Below are 20,761 nucleotides of genomic sequence, written 5' to 3' on the forward strand. Positions count from 1 at the left end.
AATAGAACAAGGAAGCATCTGAACCACAGAGTACACCACGTTCTAGTATTTATACCTCAATAAACTCAAACACTGGGCACTTCAATATTTTAATTTTATAGGCTACGATCAGCTGGAGAATTTCTCTCATATACCAAACACAGTTTTAAGTTCAGATATTGGCACTTACAAAGGAGAAAAAATAGTCCAGCTAATAAAAACGAGCTGGGAGTTAGTGATATTTGTTAGTCTCCATTTGGAGATTTAAAGCAGTGACTTGGTTTATGGGGGAGCTCTGCACCCCTCAGTGGCGTTTCCCTCGTGCTGGCACATCCCAGAGGGCCATAAAGCAGAGATCCTGCAGAAAGGCAGCACAATTCAATGGAAAATAAAAGATCCTAAACCACTTGTGTGCATGAGCTCGACCCAGCCCAGCCTGAGACTCCCTGCAGCAAGCAGAGACCCAGGAGCTGAAAATGCAGCTCCACGAGGCCACATCAACAGCAAATCTGATGACAGATGATCCCTTCCAGCCCCAGACTTCCTCTGCAAGATCAATATTTTAAGGATTATATGCTGAAAGATTCCTTCACATCCTACAGATAAAATCAAGAGAAATGCAAGGCGCAGTCGCCTTTCCACGTCTCCTCCATCTGAAGGCCAGGAAACAGCTTCGCCCCCAGTTACAGCAGAAAAATTCCCTAATTATTTTGTCTGGGGAGCAGTCTGCAAAGCAGACACTGATATAAATTCCTGAACTACATTTGAAGGTTTTTAAAGTCTAAACTATTTGGACTTTAATGTTCAAATTGCTGTACTGGTAAAGGATAAATACAGCAGCAGAGCAACAGCTCCTGCTGTTGTAGGTGCACAAGTGGCCATGTTTTTTTCTATTTAGGAGTAGCTATAGAAAGATGAAATTATTCTAGAATAGCAAATGTATAATAATATTTAAAAGTATTCTTGAAATAGAAAGCCCTTCCATTGCAATTCTAGAACATCACAGGATTATGGAAGATTGTATCTGTATCTGTGATTAAATTTGGATTAGTTTCCAGTGCAGATCAAACTGGAACAGCTTCCTGCTCGACTTTCTATAGTTACAATTTAGGATGCTTATCTGAATTTCAAGCCACTTATGGCTTTCTTATCACAAGTCAGACTGTGATGAAAGCAACTGCATGGAGACAAGAGGGAAAATGAGAGCTGTGTGCTGTCCCCAGGCTGTCTTGCCAAGGAGATTACACTGCTGGGTGAACAAAGCAGAGGTGGTGTGTGGATATTCTCCTTCTCACCTTCAGAACATTTCAGGGATGCTTTATGGGGGATTCCCCACTGAAGGTACCTTACCACGTCCTTGTTTATTCCCCTTTCATCAGGAATTAAACTAACAGTCATACAAACCAAAATCTGTGTGTTCCCAAGATGTAGAATATTTTAGTCACCATGTTAAACATCTTTTTTAGTTCTTCACACTCCTGAGGGCTGTGCACATGGACTGACCCTCCATCCCAGCACCTCAAGTTCCAAACACAATAAAGGCTGTGATGTACAAATGCCCAACCCACTGCCAGCACCGTGCTCTTCCCAAGAGCAGATCCCACAGGTGAAGCTCCAGAATGTGAAATCCTCCACAGCCCTGTCTGAGGGCCCTGCTAATCACCAAGGAGGTTGGTCCCTAATTGATTTGGTGAACCACGCTGACAAAAGTCCATTTGCCCTGCCCAAAACCTGTTTCAGAACAGAGCTGTGTGACTGCATGTTTGGAATTCAGGACCATCACATCAGCAGCTTTTTTCATATCATTATTAAAATGCTCAGGAACAGCTATGATCAATCAGTTCCTCAAACATACACAGAGAGCACTAATAAACATGGATAATTAGTGAAGTTGCGATTATGGTTTTTATAAAGGAAGAAAGAAAACAAGATGCTGCCAGATCAATTCTCTACTAACAGAAAGCTCTGCTTTTTAGACCACTAAGAAATGCAAACAAGATACAGAACTGAACTCAAAAAAGAAAAAAAAAAAAAAAGAAAAACAGAGGAATAACAAGCTTCCTTTTTGAGAATCCTGAATGGAGAAGAGATGATGTGCCAAAGGTTTGCCTCTCAAGGAGCTTCCCCCAGCTAGTGGCATTTCTTGAGGGTGACAAATGAACAGGCTTTCCCTCCCCTGACTATTAAAATTTGCAGATTGAGAACTGTTCAGAATCATTATTTTCAGAGAGATAAGCAAACAAAAAACTTCCTCTTCCTAGTGCCCAGGCACTGATGGAGAAAGAAACCAGAACTGGACAGTGCCAGCCTCACCATTAAAATAGATATTACAGAAAATTTTTTCCTGGAAGGGGTTGTAAAGCATTGGAACAGGCTGCTGGGGCAGTGATGGAAATGTCACCATCCCTGGAAATGTGGATGTGGCACTTGAGGACACAGTGGTGGTGCTGGGCTGACTGCTGGACTTGATCTTGAAAGTCTTTTCCAGCCTTAATGGTCATATCATTTCAGGATTATTTATTTATTAATTAGTTTTTGGCAAAATCACTTTGTCAAGCAGAGAACAATAGGGAGAGGGAGAGACCAAACTGCTGTGAGCATCAGCCACCCCACAAACACCAGAGCCTTCGTGTGGATGGAAAGATTTCTGTCCAGCTGATGTGAGAACCTGCTCTGGGTCCTTGCTGGCACCTGCACACACCATCTGTGGATCTGCCCAAATGGCTTCCACAGAAGCATAACTACACCCTTTTCACTGAATGCCTGAGAAAAGCTACATAAAACAGGAATGAATGACACACAAACCTTGCCACTTTCCAGGCACCACAATCCCCCAGCTTGCTGCAGAAAGGGTGAGACCAGCAGAAGCAGAGAAACACAAACCCCTACCTGTGCTGATTTAAAGTCAGATCATAATTAAAAATAATTACAATGATGATTTATTTAAAAAAGCCTGGCCAGAAAGATGAAATGTGATCTTGTCTTTGCAGCATTATCTTAAAATTCAGTAAAATAAGGTTTTGACCCCTCTTTTCCCAGGGAGCTCTGTGGATCACTGGTCCCCACAAAATACTGTGAGGAACAGTCAGGAATGATGGTGACAGAGAAAGAGGGAAGATTGGATCTTAAGTAAAGTACCACAACAAGAAACCTTAAGGGGCTCTATTTAAAATTATCACAAGTAGATAAACTGCTCAACTCCAACACAGATTTGGAAATTAGTTCCAACAATCTGGCTCACCCCTCCCTGGCCCCGACCAGCTCCCCCAGTCTCTTCAGCTGCAGATCATTCCGTACATCTGATAAGAAAACTCTGATTGTTTGCTATTTAATGTGATATTTTAAATCAACAAAGATGCATGACAGTGCTTTGCCTTCTGTTATTTGTAACTACACTGTTACTACTCTCTTTTCTACATTCCAAAGGGTGTTTAAACCTCACAAAAGTTACGAAGTGAAAATATCATATGGTCTTTCCCCACTAATTACATGGTGGATTTTACACATTATTTAGTGTGTTTTTCAATTAAATAATTTATGTACTCATGGGAAGCAAGGGAAACAGGCTTGGTTCCCAGACATTCTTAAACTGATCACAAAAGTCAGAAATTATTCTATAAAGTAAAACTTAAAATAAGCCCCTGTTATAGCTATAAGTAAGTAAATTTATAACAGATTCAACTCACAGCTTCCCTTAAATCACAGAACTGCTCAAGTCTCAAGCTCAGAAATGCCCAAAATTTGACAACCAGTGTGAATCCCCTCACAAATGTACTCTCTACTAAGCATGCCATAATTTGCTTTTCCAGCAGAAGTTTTGAAAAGGATCACTCCTCTTTTACTAACACTAAAATGATTTTCAGGGTTTGAAACTTTGATTGGAGGGGGTTTGAAACTCCTGTTGCAAGAAAAAAATATTTGGCCATCTTTTTCACGGTGAAAGAAGTTTTACATTGGTTTTGACTCTAGGAAGGAAAATACAAGTTTAAAGTCTGGTCCAAAACAAAGCCTAAAATGAATTAATTAAATAAATAAATAGTTCATACATATAGAAACATATTCTAAGGAGCAAAGATTGAGAAGAGCAGTTTTTGGGTGGCTGGGAGGTTTTAAACTGCAAAACTCCTGGTCTAGGGCTTTTTTTTTTTTTTTTAATGCTTCACAAAGCACCAGAAATATGCTACAAGCTCCTTTGAGTGGTTTTCTAGAACGTGGTGTTAAAACACCTCCACAAAACAGCTTTCAACATAGCTAAATGTGCTTCTGCAGAGCCAGCTGGGTCATTTTGAACTGTTAGTGCTCCCAGGCTTTTATTTTTGCTCCTCAGCTATTTGTTCTGCCCTTTGCTGGCCCCTGCCACGGATTAGATGAGCATCCATTGTCTGCTCCAGCTCTGAGCCAGCCGGGTCAGCCCCGAGCGCGGCAGCTTCCTCACATTCCTCGCTCCCAGGTGTCCCAGGCAAGGCTGCTCCAACAGGATTTATTCCTGGAGTGGCTTCAGCAAACCGAAAGGAGCACGTCATGGCTGGTAAGAGACTGGTTAAAAGGCAAGGTTAATGATTCCTCATCCAATTTAGCCCCTGCGAGCTGATTTCGCAAGGAAGGAGAGCCCTTGTCAGAGCAGCCAGTTTTCCACTACATTTCTTCACCTGGGATTAATGCAAAGCAACTTTTACCAGCACCCATTTTGCAGGCACAGAAAGAGGCTTTACAAGTTATCTAATTATTTCCCTGCCCCTGGAAATGGGGAAGGGAAGGGAAATAATGGCATTAAACCACCACAGGTTTTTGTACCAGGCTTATTGTCTGCCAGTCCTTCCTCCAGACCTCCCTGGAGATTTGGTCCATTGTGGAGAGGAATCTTCTACCTTGTACCTGGGAAAACCCCAGATGTTTTAAGGACTGTTTTAAGGTAGTTTTAAGGACTTCCAGCCGTACCTAGGCCAGGTTTCACTTCTCTCCTGGTTCCTCTCTCTCTACACAGAAAACACCGAAGGATGGAAATCATGGCGCTGTGAAAGGCTGAACAGCAGAGTCATCGATGGCACCTTGTGTTAGGTAATAAATATTTATGTCCAGGTCTGAAAGGAGATGCACCTCCTGATGCCTGTTTCCAAGGGAAAAGACAGAGGTGTCTCCAAGGCATGGTGTTTTTGGCAGATCCATGGAGCAGGAACGGCAGGAGCTGCCCCACAACGTGATTTTGGGGAGAAGACTTCTGTGAGCACTGCAAGGGTCAACCCACCCCATCAGCTCTAAGAGACCTGGATTTCATTTCCTGACCTGTCACTGGCCTGACTGGAGAATAAACAGATGAATAAATTGCTGTGAGATATCAACAGGGAAACCCTGTTAGGGGGGGCCACAGGTGACTGGAAAGAACAACATTGACCTGGCAAAGATCCTGGTAACTTGAATTCATTAAATTTGAATTCTGGAGGGGGGAGGAATGTATCAAAGATGCTCTAGGACTTTTCTTTCTTTTTTTTCTTCCTTTCTCTCTCTCTTTCTCTTTCTTTTCATATTGCTTTCAAGGTAATACTGGCACAAGGCAACCACTTAAAGTGGTGACTTGTTCCTCACCAATGCCTGGTCCCTGCCACCACAGTTCATTTCTCAGCTGTCCCCCAGGAGATCTCCTGGACAGAGCGATGTGAAAAGAGAAAATTGGCCAGTATTTGTACTGCCCATTTCTGCTTACTCTCAATGCCTGACATGCCACTCTCTCACGAGATATTTAACAGTGGTTTAGCTCAATAAACATCCAAGAGCCCCTCATCCACAGCACTAAATGCAAACCATATGTTGCAGATGAAAACCCTGAAGATTATAATTAGAACTGTCCATTCAATTTAAACAAAGTCAAGAATGAAAACTATTTCAAATTCAATAAACAGGCCATTTCAAAGTGTAGACACTGTGGAGGACAAGCTTAACAACTTAATTGACAGGTAAAGCTTCATTTCTAATCCTCATTTTGATATCATCTGTAGCCTCAGGAGTCAAAACACATCACTGCTCAGTGCTCAAAATATGCAGAGAAAATGAAAATGTCAGCTGAACGAAAAAAAAAAGGAGAAGCATCTGTTTGATAGCTGTGTAAGCCTGTGATATGTAAACTGCTTTGGAGTCAAGCAGCCCTAATTAGAGTTTCAAGGAATTCTTCATTAAATATACACACACAGATATATATATATATATACACACACACGTTTCAAGCAATTATTGAAACCAGACAATTTGCAAGAAATCCAGGCTATAGAATTAAAGCAAGGAACATGATTATTTCACGGACAGACCTCAGACAACACTCTGATGTTTTCACACAGCCATGAAGAAATCCATTTTTCCATCTTTTCACAAAGTACGTTTTTCTCCACTCAAAGTATTTAAAACAAAAAAGAATGATCCATTTTGGGATCTCGGTGTAGTACACAGCATCTCAGCAAAGAAAAGCCAAAAAGGAAGAGTGACAGGGTTTCCAGCCTCCACAGTGGGGTTAGACTAATAGATATTTTGGCAACTGCACCCCCTTGACGACTCCAGCTCCCATCAACATGAAACCCACGCAGATGGACACAGACTCTCAGTGGAGAACTGTGCCAGGATAAGCGAATGACCACATGAAATAACGAGGGAGTACAAGCTGAAGAACGACAAACCAGATAAAAGGGTAACTTGGGCTCCAAAAAAAAACCAAACCTGTTTTCACACTGAAAAAACCCAGCTTCATTAATGTCACTGTTTCCAGTAGAAAAGAGGTAAATGTGCTGGCTGCAAACAGGGAAATTAGAAGGGAATGTTTTAAAGACAACAACCAAAATTTTAGGTGATTTCTGCTTAGGAGAAAGACTTTGAGATCACCACTAACAGCAGCTACTGCAACACCCCTGAAAAATTTTCTGATGTGGGGTGGGACAGCAGAAAGAATATTTGTTATGGGTCCATCAATTTTTAAATAGAGCTCCTCAGCACAACCCAGTTGGGCCCTGCTGTGAGGTGGGAGGGTGGCAAAGGAGGAGAGGATCTCTACAAGGGCCTGCACTTAATAAGTGACAGCATGATACTGCCCAAACTCCTTGAGTGGACTCAGATCTGAGCCGTATTAAGGAGGTTTATGTGTTGAGCCATCAGCATCTTCTCTCGGCAGGATATGGCAGTTTGCAAGAGTAGTTATGGAATAAAAGGAGAAATGCCTGATGTGATGAGAGCACCTGGATTTTGCTAGCAGCAGTATTAATGCACACTTGCTGGGCTCCCGGTCTCTGTTACAGCAGAATGCAGAGAAACGCGTTTTCCACACACAGCAGGTAAAACATGCACGAGAAAATTATAATCACGCAAACACCTTCCTGATCTGATGTTTCCAGGTTACAGAACATGTGCTGTGCTGGCTGGAAATGCAGATGTGATTTGTGACAAGGCTGTGCAGGGCCAGGAGAACAGGGAGGGCACTGGCACCATTCACCAAGCTCCACCCCTGCCACTCCAAAAGTGAGAGCACAGCACGTCCTCCTGTCCCTGTGTCACGGCTGGCTCCTGGCATTGCTCCACAGCCATCAGTTCATGGGGTGCCTCTGCAGGTGCCACCACAAGCACTGATCCCCCACTGGAGCCATCCCAGCTCCTGCACAGTCTAAGACAAACTGCCAGGAGAAAAGGCTGACTTTACAGACATTTTCTTGCTCTGCTTCCTTTATGACATAAATCACGTGTGACTCTGCAGAGACTCTACCGGGAGAAGAGAGAAGTGACATTAACACATCTGGAGTCTATCCATGCCAACCTCCTGAGCTGGATCCTAATCATCAATCACAGAATGGTTTGGGTGGGAAAGGACCTTGAATATCAACCAGTTCTAATCCCCTTGCCATGGGGCAGGGACACCTTCCACTAGCCCAGGTTGCTCCAAGCCCTGTCCAACCTGACGCCTTGAACTCTTCCAGGTATGGGCCACAAATTCTCTGGGAAACTTGTGCCAGTGCCTCACTATCCTCACAGGGAAGAATTTTTTTCTCAGCATCTGATCTAAATCTGCCCTTTTTCAGTTTGAAGCCATATCCCTCTCTCTTATCACTCCATACTTTTGTTGAAAGTCTCTCTCCAGCTCCCTTGGAGCCCCTTTAGGCACTGGAATGGGATCTGAGGACTCCCCAGACACTTCTCATCTCTAGGCTGAACCACCCCAACTGTCTCACCCTGTCTTTCTATGAATAATGTCACCAGGCACAGAAGAATTTATTTTACTTCCTTTTTTCTTCCTCTTCCTGAGATTAAAATTCACATCAAATTAATCAGTTGATTGCTCCAATTTTTATTAGTTGTTTTTGAACTCCTTGCTGACACTGAATCCCTTTTGGGACAGGAACTGTTCAGAAGGCTCTCAGGTGTGCCTTTCACAGAGCCAGCATGCAACAACAGCAGGTTTACTTCAAGTTGGTCTTCTAATATATCCCAGCTAAAGCCCTCAGGTACCTCCTGTAATTGAAGTTTGAGTAATCCAATATGATGTTGATCAAACTACTGATCTTTTAATAACGCAGTGTAGCTCTCCCAGCAGTTTCTATCTCGCTGACAGTCATGTCTGGATCGCTTCCTTTGGGCCAGGGCTTTGAACAGAGAAGCTGACGGGTTTCTGTTTGCCTTAGATTTTATCACAAATTGTTTTAAAGCTTTTCAAGGTTGTATCAGATGGCTCATAAAATCCACAGGCACTTCAATAATAAAAATAAAATTTAAAAAAATATTAAAAAAAAATAAATAAAAAAGGGAGTCCTTTTAGCTGTCCTGGTGAAGAACAGTATTAAATGCTCCCAAAGAGCAACATAAACACCACTCAGGAGCCGTGCTCTTTCCCGTCTCCGTATCTGCCGTTAGCTCTTGTTTACGCAGCCTGTAGGCAAAGCTATAGAGAAAGCTGTAGCCACCCTGCACAATACCCTCCTCTGAAAGGCAAATGTGCACATTTTTCCTCTCACAATTTCCATTTAAAGTAAGAATTCAAGGTTTTTCTAAGCCTTGCCTCTCCACACAAGAATAATTCAGCTACAATTTGCATTTTCGATGTGCTCGAAATGAACACCAAGATGACTCATGTGCTGTTTATAAGATGCCTGTATTTGCTGGTAAATACCTTGCTACAAACAAGCTATAATTTAAGTATTCAAAAGTCTTGCTTCTGCATAAAATTACTACTAAGTGTAATTTTGGAGACCATGACCAGAGCTCCAATTTCAGACTTGCAAAGCTCTTCCTACACAATGATTCTTAAAAGTACGAGTGGATTTTCTTCTCTGATAACAGCAATCTTTGTATCTCTGTAATTGCAGAAAAGATTACCTGGCTTTTAATTCACATTAGTCAGCTCCAACAATACCGTGCTTCTTTCCTTTCCTTCAAAATAAACTAATTATTGTCAATCAGCCCACTGGAATGTTAACATTCTCCATAACCTGCCTTTCAGATGTAGTCATAAATGTAAAAAACTAGCTAATATAAACTAATCAGAGCCCTAGAAATATCTCAAAACATATTTGTACTGCAGTCTATCATTTTTTTGTCACATTATTTCCAAATATTATCTTCCATCTGGACAATAACAGGCTTTTCACATAGTTCTAAATGCTTTTCATCTAACTATTCACAGCTCCTCCGTTAATTAAAAGCATTAAGTCCCTGAGCAATGTGGCAAAGACTGCAATATTTCTGAACCTGAAATGTTTTCACTATCAAAAGCTGATCAATACAGCTTTATGCATCAAGTGGTTAGGACAAAGAAATCTCTCCAGGCCAGTTTTTTTGCCCAACTTTGTTGTGAGCACAAACTCAAGTTTGGGGCCCCGGGGTCATTCACGGTGTGGGGTCACTGTCCCCGCACGTCCCACAAACACTCCTTTCCAAGGAAAATGGCAAGCTGAGGCTCCTGCTCCATATTTCCTCCCAGCTGGTGGAGCTGGAGGAAGACAAGGTAGCTGGAAGGCTCGGGAAGCTATCCGTGTGCCGAGTCTATAATCAGCTGTGACGCACGGGGAGCCGCCGGCGCCATATGGGCGGCACCGTGGAGATGGGGCCCTGCGCTTGCTGCTACCTGTGACACCCAGAAACAAGCTTTACCCTTCAGATCAGTGATCAATAATTCAGCTGATAACTGAAACGCAAAGGGAAAAGCTGCCAGTTTTCCGTGGGGCGCGAGCAACGCCGTTGCTGTTTGAAAGACGCTGCTGCCTTGGAACGTGGCACAAGTTGAGCTGCAGGGAATGTGTGACACGGTGACAAGCTGCACTACACCTAACCCTGTGTAATCCTGACATAACCTGAAAATTAAACTGCCAGTTCCGCCGTTTGTTTATGCAAAAGGCTGTTATTAAAACGCTGCAGCTGAATTAAGCGTTCAAAGGCAAAAATCTAGGCACCAAAAAACAAGCTCCATGGAGAAAAGGAGATTTACCAAGATTATGTGGAAATAATCATATAATCCTTGAAATGGAAGTGGTCCCAGTCTTCCCTAAAAGTCAAGGGCTATTGGGTAGGACTCCTTCAAGTGTTGCTTTGGAGCCTTGGATTGGGGTAATAATACCCTTGACCCAACTGGTGTGTGTAAAAGTGCTACTTAAAAAGTGACTCCAAACTGACTCAGCCTGTTCCCAGCTCCGATCCATGAAAACACGAATCCAGGATAAAGCCTTCAATGGCAGTGCTCAGTTTGGAGGGAGCTGTCATAACTGTGAGCCTGCCTACCCCGAGGGATGGCAGATGTGACAAACTGGGTGGTTCAGCTCGCAGCCGCCTTTGTTTGGCGCGTGAGGGAGGAGCGGGGAGACTTCAGCAACAGCCAAGCGGGAATCGGGAAGAAACTGAGCCAGGGCAATTAAAATTCAACAATAAATCAGTTACCAGAGCATCAGCTGCTCTTCTCGGCCCAGACCAACACAGAAATGCTCTGAACCAGGTGGGAAGTGTCTGCTCTGACCCGAGCAATGTGTCCCTTCCCTGACTGAAGAGAAACAGACACAAAATGCTGGCATTTCCTGAGTTTAGCATTTGATGTATTTTAGTAAGATTGAGATGGTTTGTGGAGCTGAGTGGTTTTTGCTGGGGAGGGCTCACAAAAAATCAAGGGGACCACCCAGGCCAAGCCACTGCCAGCCTGGAATGAGCCCCTAAAATTCAGCTCAGGTCCCTGCCTGCTCGGGCTTGCCAGGAATCAGCACTCAGGTAATTCATTTTAACAGGCTGCAGTCAGTGTTACCCTCATTCTGAATCTGTTGTCATTTTTGCTACTTATTTGGAGCACTTTTTTGCTGTGGAACTACCAGGAATAGACAAATGCAGACAGATGACACAATTTGCCTGGGAGAGTGTAGCAGCTCCACGCAGTTATTGATCCCAGCCAGATCCAACACAGCATGGGAGAGCACGAGGGAGGTCAGAGGAGCAACCTCCAGCCATCATTCCTTCTCAGAGAAATGCTTGAAACTGAGAATTCCAAAAGAATGACTTGGGAGTAGATATAAAATTAGATTCCCCATCAAGTTTGCAAATGCAAAACATCTCCAGCAGTTTCTGCCCAGAGCTTCTCCGCTGCCATGCACAAAAATCACTCAGTCCTCCTGCTTAAATCCAACAGTCTCCAGAAAACCACAATGCCAAACAGTGTTTATAATGCACAATTAATCCTTAATCTCAGTTTATACAGTTCCTTCTATAAAAGGAGTAGGAGAACCCTTTTTTTATTATTACCAACTGGGATCTGAAATCAAAAGCAGTTATTAAGCTTTTTACTCATGACTAAAAATAATGATTTGACAGGTAGGAGCAAACATAATTAATATTTAAATGTGAAAACAGATATTGCTTCTTGTTGAATTCACTGCAAATATAAGGCCTTTACCAGTATTCTGGATGTACAAACTAATGAAGAAAAAAAAATGTTTACTCTTCCTTGGCAGATTACTGCTGATTTTTTATACTCTGAAACAATAAATACTGGAAAATATCTGACTTAGCTCTAAAAACCCAAGCTGAAATCACAGGATACCTGAGAGCCACTAACAACAAGCTTGGAAAAATCAGAAATTAGGTTTCACCTTCTCTCTCCTCACAAGTCTTTTTCTTTTCCTCTTCTTTTTAGAATTGCTGTAAAATTCCAATACCCTGAAATGCCTCAGTTATCGAGATGGTTCACCAGGATCTGCTGAGGTGATGAGGTGGAGTTGTCCATTCCCCTCACTCCAGGAGGCAGACATTAGGTGGACAGAATAATTCAGTTACAGACAATTAGATAATTGTGATACAATTCCTGCCACTGGATTTATTTCCTCTTCTCAAGACAAAGTCTTGAAATAGAGAAAGATGAAGAGGGTTGGGTGGCTTCACCTCATCTAAGGGAGCCTTCACTTGAGTGCTGTAAGATTTGAGTTCAGTTGGTGTGGTACTTGTTGCACCTGGAATAAGAGCTGGTAGTTTTTGATTTTTGTAAAATATATTCTCCTAGTTCTCCTTCTGTTGAAGTACTCCTGGCAATAAGTACCTCAGTGTCATGGCCTGCCAATACCGTGTGTTGAATCAAATGCAACTTTTAGACCTAAGATAATGCAGAAGCATCCTGAATCCTTCCAGTAGACTCCTCCCGTTCTAATAAAAATGAAATAAATATAATAAAAATGAAATAAATATAATAAAAATGCCTTAGCATTTCCCTTGAAGTGCACAGTATTATGTCCTTCAGTTATTTATCACAGAACATGGCAGACATTTGTACATTGATTTGTTGGGCAGGAAAAACATCCCAAATACAGAAATACCATTTCTTCTCTTCAACAAAACCAGAATCTGACAAGAATAAGCTGTATCTCAGACCTTATTAACTTAATAAATGCTGTCACCATATTAATAAGCCCTCCCTGGCTCTCAGACATGTCCCTCACTATTTCTTTTAGCCCACCACTGACTCTTCCAAGGCAACAAACGGTGTTTGGGGAGTTTCCCCGCCCTGGGATCAGGCTCCAGCAGTGATGCTGGTGACTCCTGCATTAGTGGGGTAACCAGTGGTGGCCTTGCACTGTCACACTCTGGCTCTGCTCCCAAAGTCCCCCTGGCAAAGGTCAGGAAACCTGCCAGAGCTCCGAGGTCTGACCCAAACCCCCGGGGATGGGGTTACAGCCATTGCATCACTCTAATCAACAAAATAGGAGCTGCTTTTCATCAACAGTTAATCACAGGACTTCACTTGTCTCTAAGTCCCTTCACTTGCCTTGACAGATGAGAGCACAATAATATAAATAAGAAATGACAGTTTACCAAAGAAGGTTAACATAAGATCACGACCTTTTTCTACTTGACTTCTGCAGCTTATTCATGTGTGAAAACACGCTTTTGTAGCTGTAGCCTCGGCATCCCTTACAGACCTGGACCTGTGCCAACAGCTGAGCTTTAAAATTACCATTTAAAATACCATTTTACATGGTATTTATGTTCAGAAAATACCATTTCTGCATTTTGCGATGCTCGAGTAGAGCTTTTTCGCATTAGAATAAAATATGAAATGAGGATATCTCTGCATTTCACAGCCTATCTCGCTGACAGAGTGGCACCTCTGCTCCACAAACAAGGAGCTGTTGGACACACAGCCATTTCCTCTCCCTTCCTCAGACCAGGTCACACCTTTCTGCAGGTCACAGCCCGTGCCCAGGCTGCCCCAGGAACTCCACACGGATGCTCAGGGCACGGCATCAGCCTGACAGTCCTACACGAGTAAATGTCAAATATTAATTTGTCACATTATTTGTGCAGTGATTTAAAGCCAAATCCCGTCTCATCATTCATTTCCATCAGGCACACGAGGGAAGCAGGAGCTTTCTGTCACAATCTGTAATGCCTACGCCAGGAGCTGCCAGGAAATATTTCTCTGTCAGAGAAGCAAACTGAAGTTCTGAGCATGAAGGCTGGAGAGTGAAAGCTGCAGTACAACATGGAGATAATTAGTTTTGAAAGGCTAATCAGGTCACTGCTCTGGCTGGCATTTCTGTGGAGATGCACAGGCCTGCAGCTCACCACATCCTGCCTCTCGATTCAAGCATCCCTCACCAAAGTGAAGCAAGACTTTACAAACCACATAACTCTGAATGACATATCTTGCCATAAGAACCCCCAAACAGTCAGAAAAGATCCCTACAAACAGCCAGGAAATATCTCTAGAGCCTTGGAAGGAGGGTAGACCCCACAGCACTGGGTGTCCCAGGCTGTGCTGCTCAATCCCCTTCCCCAGGCGGGTCCAACCAGCCACAGAATCACTCAAGACGGAGAAGGTTTGATCAAAGCTTATAGCAATAACTACTTTAAGATTATCTCACCTATTTTATGCTGCTGTCTTGTGCGTATTCATGGAGCTTTGTGTCTTGCACACACCTCTGACACCCTGGAAGGTGGAGATGCTGAGCATTTTCAGCTCATTCAAGATGTGAAATTAGGCCTTTGGGTCTCCAAAAAAAATTGCTCACAAACCCCCAGCAACGCCTGATCAAAACAGCAGTGCACTTCAGCATGTTGCTGGTTAGTGAATCTTTATCCATTTTCCCTTCCTTAGCATGAAACAGCTACAAAATATTTTTAAAAACCCAACAGTTCTTTCCTGACATCTCTCCCTTTTGTCAGAAGGATGCTCTATTTTGTTTCTGAAAAACACGATCAATCTTTCCAGCAATAACGACTTGCTGAATAAAATCTGTGCTACTTCCATGCTGCTTTTCTAACAATACACTTTATTTGTACCCTGGCTTATAAAAAAAACCAAGAAAAAACCCCATACACTGATCGATCATTGCAGGCACCACTGAAATAAAACCAACCATGAGACAAACAATGGGAGCAGAACAATAGTGCACATCTATTTAACGCCTGAGTTTAGACTAAGGGGTAACATAAAGCACAATGATGCTATAAAGGCAGAAAGAATAGAACAACCCAGGACAACAATAAACTTTATTCCTCCAAAACCACTGGTTAACCTAAATGAGGAGCTGTTTTACTCCCATCTGCAAAAAACAACTCCTTTGAGCAATGCAGAGGATTTAATAAAACCTCAGTTCACGCCCTGGAAGCCTTTCCAGCAGCACATGCAGGTTTTTTGGGGGGCTCACTTTTCCCTCAGGGAGTAACCAACCACTAAGTTACTCACATTGTAACACCTGGTGGCCAGAAGTTGGCTGAAATTTGCCTCCTTGCAGGTCAGTGCAGCCAAATTCTCCCTGCCATTGTCACCTCTGCAAAAGCTGAAGTGTATTTAGTGACACCACCACCTTCACTCTCTTCTGTGACTTGAGGGTTTCCAGATCATTGTGGTTTTCCATTTTTGCCTGAAGATTTCAAAAAAATGGCTTCAAAACAGCTAATAATATATTCATTTGAAACTCCTGGTCAGATAAAATATAATACAAAAACCAAATACCTTAAGCTCTGTTTGAGTTTTTAAAGACTGTGCAAATGCTAGAATTTAAAGCATATTTTAAGAATTGAATTGTGCAGAAGGAACACTAATTTGACTAACTTATCAAAATAAGACTAGTCTAAAGGAAAAATGACTCTTGCATGCTAAGGATTATAATGAGTAGGACTCCTGCTTTCAGAAACCTTGGGGTTTGGACAACTTTCATGTACTGAAAGCAGTGAGAAGTCATCAAAACACAGATCTGTGCACTGGCTCATGGGCTTATTGCCAGTCAGTCCCCCAAAGAGGTAAGAGAGGTGAAGTTGCAGGGATCTGTGAATCATAAATGATATTCCTGGGCTGTGCTCTCCAAAAGCTGAAATGAAAACATGGAGGACCATAATGAAATACTTCAGTCAAAATAGCATAACCATCTACAGCTTATTTACACTGTCAGGGTGGATTTCAACTCATAGGTTGCCATAGAAAATAATTCCATCATTTTTTAGCAAAAAGAGGAGCACAGCCACATAAATTATGAAGTTAGGATAAATCATATGACCACAGGCAAGAAATACAGTGTTTTATACAAACCATAAAAAGCAGTTGGACAATGGTAAAATGAAATCTTGGAAGAAAGGGATTTGTGAGATACTGTGCAAAGGGAAAAGCCAGAGGACACAGCTTCCTGTGAGAAGATGATAATACAGTTCATGAAAAGCTGCCCTGAGATGGAAAAAATATCACCACTGATGCATTTACTGCAGCAGTAAATGCAGGGCAGGTGCAACCCAGGCACACAGCAGAGCATCACGTGGCAGCACATCCCTGTTACCTGCTGGGGAGAGCTCAGGAAGAAGGAACTGCCCTGGCCTGCAGTACAGAACACCTTGGCTACCTCAAACCCACTTTCTGCAGCACCTGATAATGCACAAAATGCAGTGACTGTAGGTCAGCACATCATCTGGGCTTGTTTATACCCACCCTGTCTGCCAAAGCACCTTTAGGAACTCTGACCATAATTCACTGTGTGTTCTAACCTAAGTGTCTGCATAAGAACGAATTTTACCCTATAATGCACTAACTAGACTTAAATTTCCCCTATGAAAAAGACAAATGGGTTTACATAGCATGTGGTTTTAAATCCTTTTTCATTCAGTTAATCTCTAGCTGTGGAATTGTGATTGAAATGTGAAAATGTATGTGTATTTTATGATAAGAACCATTTTGCTTTAGAGACAGATGAAATATTATCAAGCGTATACACTTTCCTCAAGTTTTTAAACTGATGATGGAAATCCCATAATCAGAACATGGCACAGCCAATCCAGGTTAAGTGATAACATTTTTTTTCAACAAAATAAAACAAAACCCCAACCCTTTGAAGTGTTCTTACAGTTACATCTTCATAATCCAGACATGAGAAGATCTGCACCCCCGACACCTCTGAGCTCACGCTCTTCAGCTGGCTCCACATAAAAGCCAGCCTTTCCTTCCCCTTCCTAAGTCTGCTGATTCCTTAAAACAGCAGTGAGACATGGCACAAAGCATTACCTCCACAGGATTTCCCATCTTCCCCCAGTTTCTGGCCAGCTGGACACTTGCAGTGGTAGCTGCCGATGGTGTTGCAGCAGCGGTCGTGGCAGCCGCCATTCTCCGTGGTGCACTCGTTGACATCTGACAAGAGAAAGCACAAGCAGATAGTGAAGAGAGGGCACTGACCACAGCACCTGAAGATCTGAGGACAGCTCTGTCTGGCTGATATGAAAAAATGAGAGTTTCTGAGATAAACAGCCCAGGACGCTGAAGCAGCCCCCGAACAGCGACTCCCAGCTACGGCGCTGAGCCCTGCTGCTCAAGCAGGTCGTGCCAGGGAGGTTTAGATTGGGTATCACAGAACATTCCTTCACTGAAAGGACTGCCAAGCACTGCACAGGGTGCCCAGGAAAGTGGTGGAGTCACCACCCCCAGAGGGATTTAAAAGACAGATATCATAGAATCATTACAGTTGGGAAGCACCTCTGAGATCCTTGAGCCCCATCATTAGTGGATGTGGCACTTGGGGACATGGCTTAGGGACAGGCTTGGTAGTGATGGGTTAATGGTTGGGCTCAATGGTCTTAAGGGTCTTTTTAACCTAAAAGATTCTGTGATTCTAAGAGTTGCAAGGGTGGGATTTCCCTCCTCCCCTTCTGCACAGAAGGTGAGTGCAGAGCCCACCTGGCTCTGGCTGCAAGCTCTACCCAGCTCACCAGCTTCCACCTCTGGAACACCTCTATACAGGCATTTCCAGCAGCCTCACTTGGGCATCAGGGTTGCTTCTAGAAGCAGTGGCAGAGATGAGAAACCTCTGAAAGATGGCAGGATTTGAAATCAATTGTGGTCCTGCTTTCTGTCAGGTGCTGTTATCTACACACCTGACATATTCACCTTGTAAGCCGGTGTTTTCCTGCATGTAAAATAGAACTTTACACATTACAAATGAAGAACATTAAAGAACTAAATGAAAAAAAATAAATAACTAAATAGCCAGTGGCAGAGAAAAAAATCAATAGCAAAGACATTCACTTACATACCTACTTAAATAGCCTACATAAGAAATTTCAAAGAACTATGATAGAAACCATCAGGCCAGCAGCGCTGCTCTGCTGAGCAGGGGCAGATACTGCAGACAGTATGGAGGTGATTTCCAAAACAGAAAATTTGTTCACAGGGATGGTAAATGTAACAAGCCCAGCAGGATTTTGCTGCACTGGTTCCATGCACACTGAACCTGGGAAATGCCTTCTCACTCTGCTCTCTGAAGTGCTCATGTCCCACACACAGCAGTGCAAGGGCAGGCAGGGCTGTGTGAGAAAAATGGGCTCTGGGGGGCTTGGCTTCAATTTTTGGGCAAATGTCTTGATCTGCCTTAGTGGACACCCCACCTCCTCAAAGGCCAGGCTGAGGGTGCAGGTGACAGATCTGACATGCCTTTGGCACTGGCAGGGAGCTCACACTGCTTTCAGGGGAGACAGCAGGAAAGTCAGGAGGAGGAGGATTAAGCAGCAGAAGATAAGCATCATCATGACTGTGAAAACCACAGGCAGTTTGTCTTAGTGGAGCTCCTCATTCCCAAGGGGGAAATGAGGCTTTTTTAAAAAAAATATTTAATTAGTTTGTAAAGAAAAATAATAATAAAAAAGAATTTCACATTTATGCAAGAGAGGTGAGAGCCTTTCAACTGCAACCCTTTGGAGTTATAGACTATGATTTACCGAGGTTTGTTGGCTCTTTGATGAGCTCAAGCTTCACTTGACTGGTTCATTTCTGATCCTGGCTAAAAGCCACAGGTTAAAAGAAATTTTTGAGGAGGTTTCAGACAATTAAAAAGCTAAAAGAAAAGTGCATTGTGAAACACCAACTTTTGCTGAAGTGTAGCTGAAGAGGCACAAACCCACTAAAACCATCTCATTTCCCTGCAGCGTTAGATTCAAAGCAACGACAGACAAAATGATAATTTCTTTGTCCTCAGCGATACTGGAAAACACTGGCAGGCTATAAAGAAATAAAACAAAATCCAGTCATCTCAGAGCTGCACAACAAACCAAATCCCAACTCGTGTGAAGCCAACGAGGCCCTTCTCGATTTCACGGCAACGCGATTTAAACAGAAACTTTTCCCCGAGAAAAAACACTCCCCCCCTCAACTCCTTCCTCTCCAAAAACAAACGGCACCAAAATAAGAACGTGCGTCTGCTCGCTTCTCCTTGGCAAGAGACGGGGAGAGCATATGACAGGAGACAGATTTTGGATGTGTTCCTCCAAGCGCTGGGAGGAGGCACGCGAGCGCTCGGCTCCGCGACGCGCGGTATTTCATAACGTGATCCTTGCGAGGGATTGACTGCCCCCAGCTCACACCACATCCCCATGTGCCTCGTGGTAAGAAACAGCAATGAGCCACAAAACCCAGCTCCACAGCTTCGACTTCTGTTTACACTAACAGGATTGAAAACTAATAAAGTCCCCTTGCTCTTTTTTTTTTTTTTTTAAACAAATTAAAGGAAGAGCTGCTTTGTTCTCTAGCTCCCACAATGCTACGTGACCTCCTGGCATAAAATATTGACTGGGTGAGGTGGCCCAGGATATACAGCCCAACTTATTAACAGTGTCTATATTTTGAAGCAAAATATTGGAATAAAAGCTTTCTAGCTGAGGAGCTCATCATTATTCCCTTGATTTCACCAGGGTATAATCCATTCGGAAGTGTACAGTGCTGTTGCATGCTAATATATAGGAAGTTTCTCCTTTGATTGCAGAGTGTTCCTGTTAGCAATTAAAAATCTTTTCCTTCCTTGTTCAGCATAAAATGCTGTGGTCCAGCTATTGGTGCTGTTATGACTGAAAACTACATTTCCTCCTTCTTCTAACCCTACCTTCTTAATGCTCTGCCCAGGATTTCCTTGTCTCTGCCTTAGTATTTGTTTTCATCTTTTGATGAAATGTTTTCATGCAGTTCATTGCTGCTTTTTACACCAGAAACCCACCACTTCTTCTCCTATACTGCAAAACCCGACTTCCCATCTCCACATGTCTTTAAAACAAACACCTTATTTAAATTATGTAATCATCATAAAATAAACTATGATTTAATTTCTGAGTTAAGACACCAAAAAAAGCTTTTTTTGATTTATTAGAGAGCAATCACATTTGAAGGAATACACTGAGCAGGAATAAATCTTACCAGTTTTAGCACTAATGCTATGAAAATTTGCTCTCTAAGCATCTGCATCCTTTGGTGTCCTGTCTCCTGCTCGAGGCCTTCCCCACTGCCTGCTCCCTGCCAAGCTGTTTTCTGCAACTCCATAATAAAGGTCAGATGTTGCCTCAGTCCAAAGAAGCACAAAAATAAATGATCTGAATGTGAAGTTATAAAGAATGTGTTTTACATTTGTAAAAGGCTGGGTCATAGAGCTTTTACAAGCCACAATCAGCTGTTCCATATTCCTGAAACAGAGTAGACAGGATTTTAAAATCTGATTACAGCTTTGCCACTGAAAAAAAAAAAAAAAAAAAAAAAGGGGGAAGTCAAAATAAACTCAACAAAAACAATTCTGTCAAATGATAAATTTCTGTCTGCTTTCCATATTCAATGTCACTCAAGGTTGCAAATATATTTTGCCTTTTGAATGGTGAGAAAAATGACAGAAAATTTCTGACACGTAACAAGTCTGCCACGTTAGGTCTGACAAAAGTTCAATGTTATCAAGCCTATCAATCCATCTGTAATGACATGCTGTAGGCACTTCAGAAAAAAAAAAAAAAAAGATGTTTGCTACTGCAATGTTTCACTTTTATTTATAGAGCCAATGTTGCAACA

General features: G+C 42.7%; 1 protein-coding gene across 1 annotated transcript in view; it reads right to left on the reverse strand.

Moving 5' to 3' along the window:
• The window catches only part of LOC111933310 (uncharacterized), a 186,863-nt gene that overhangs the window by 67,924 nt on the left and 98,178 nt on the right, over nt 1–20,761 (reverse strand). Inside the window, exon 5 of the mRNA XM_086843258.1 lies at nt 16,958–17,080. Coding sequence (XP_086699384.1) covers nt 16,958–17,080 — 123 coding nt within the window. The remainder of the gene's footprint in view (nt 1–16,957; nt 17,081–20,761) is intronic.

The sequence above is a fragment of the Cyanistes caeruleus genome, chromosome 10, assembly GCF_971803275.1.
Source record: "Cyanistes caeruleus chromosome 10, bCyaCae1.hap1.1, whole genome shotgun sequence".
In the NCBI taxonomy this organism is placed as follows: domain Eukaryota; kingdom Metazoa; phylum Chordata; class Aves; order Passeriformes; family Paridae; genus Cyanistes; species Cyanistes caeruleus.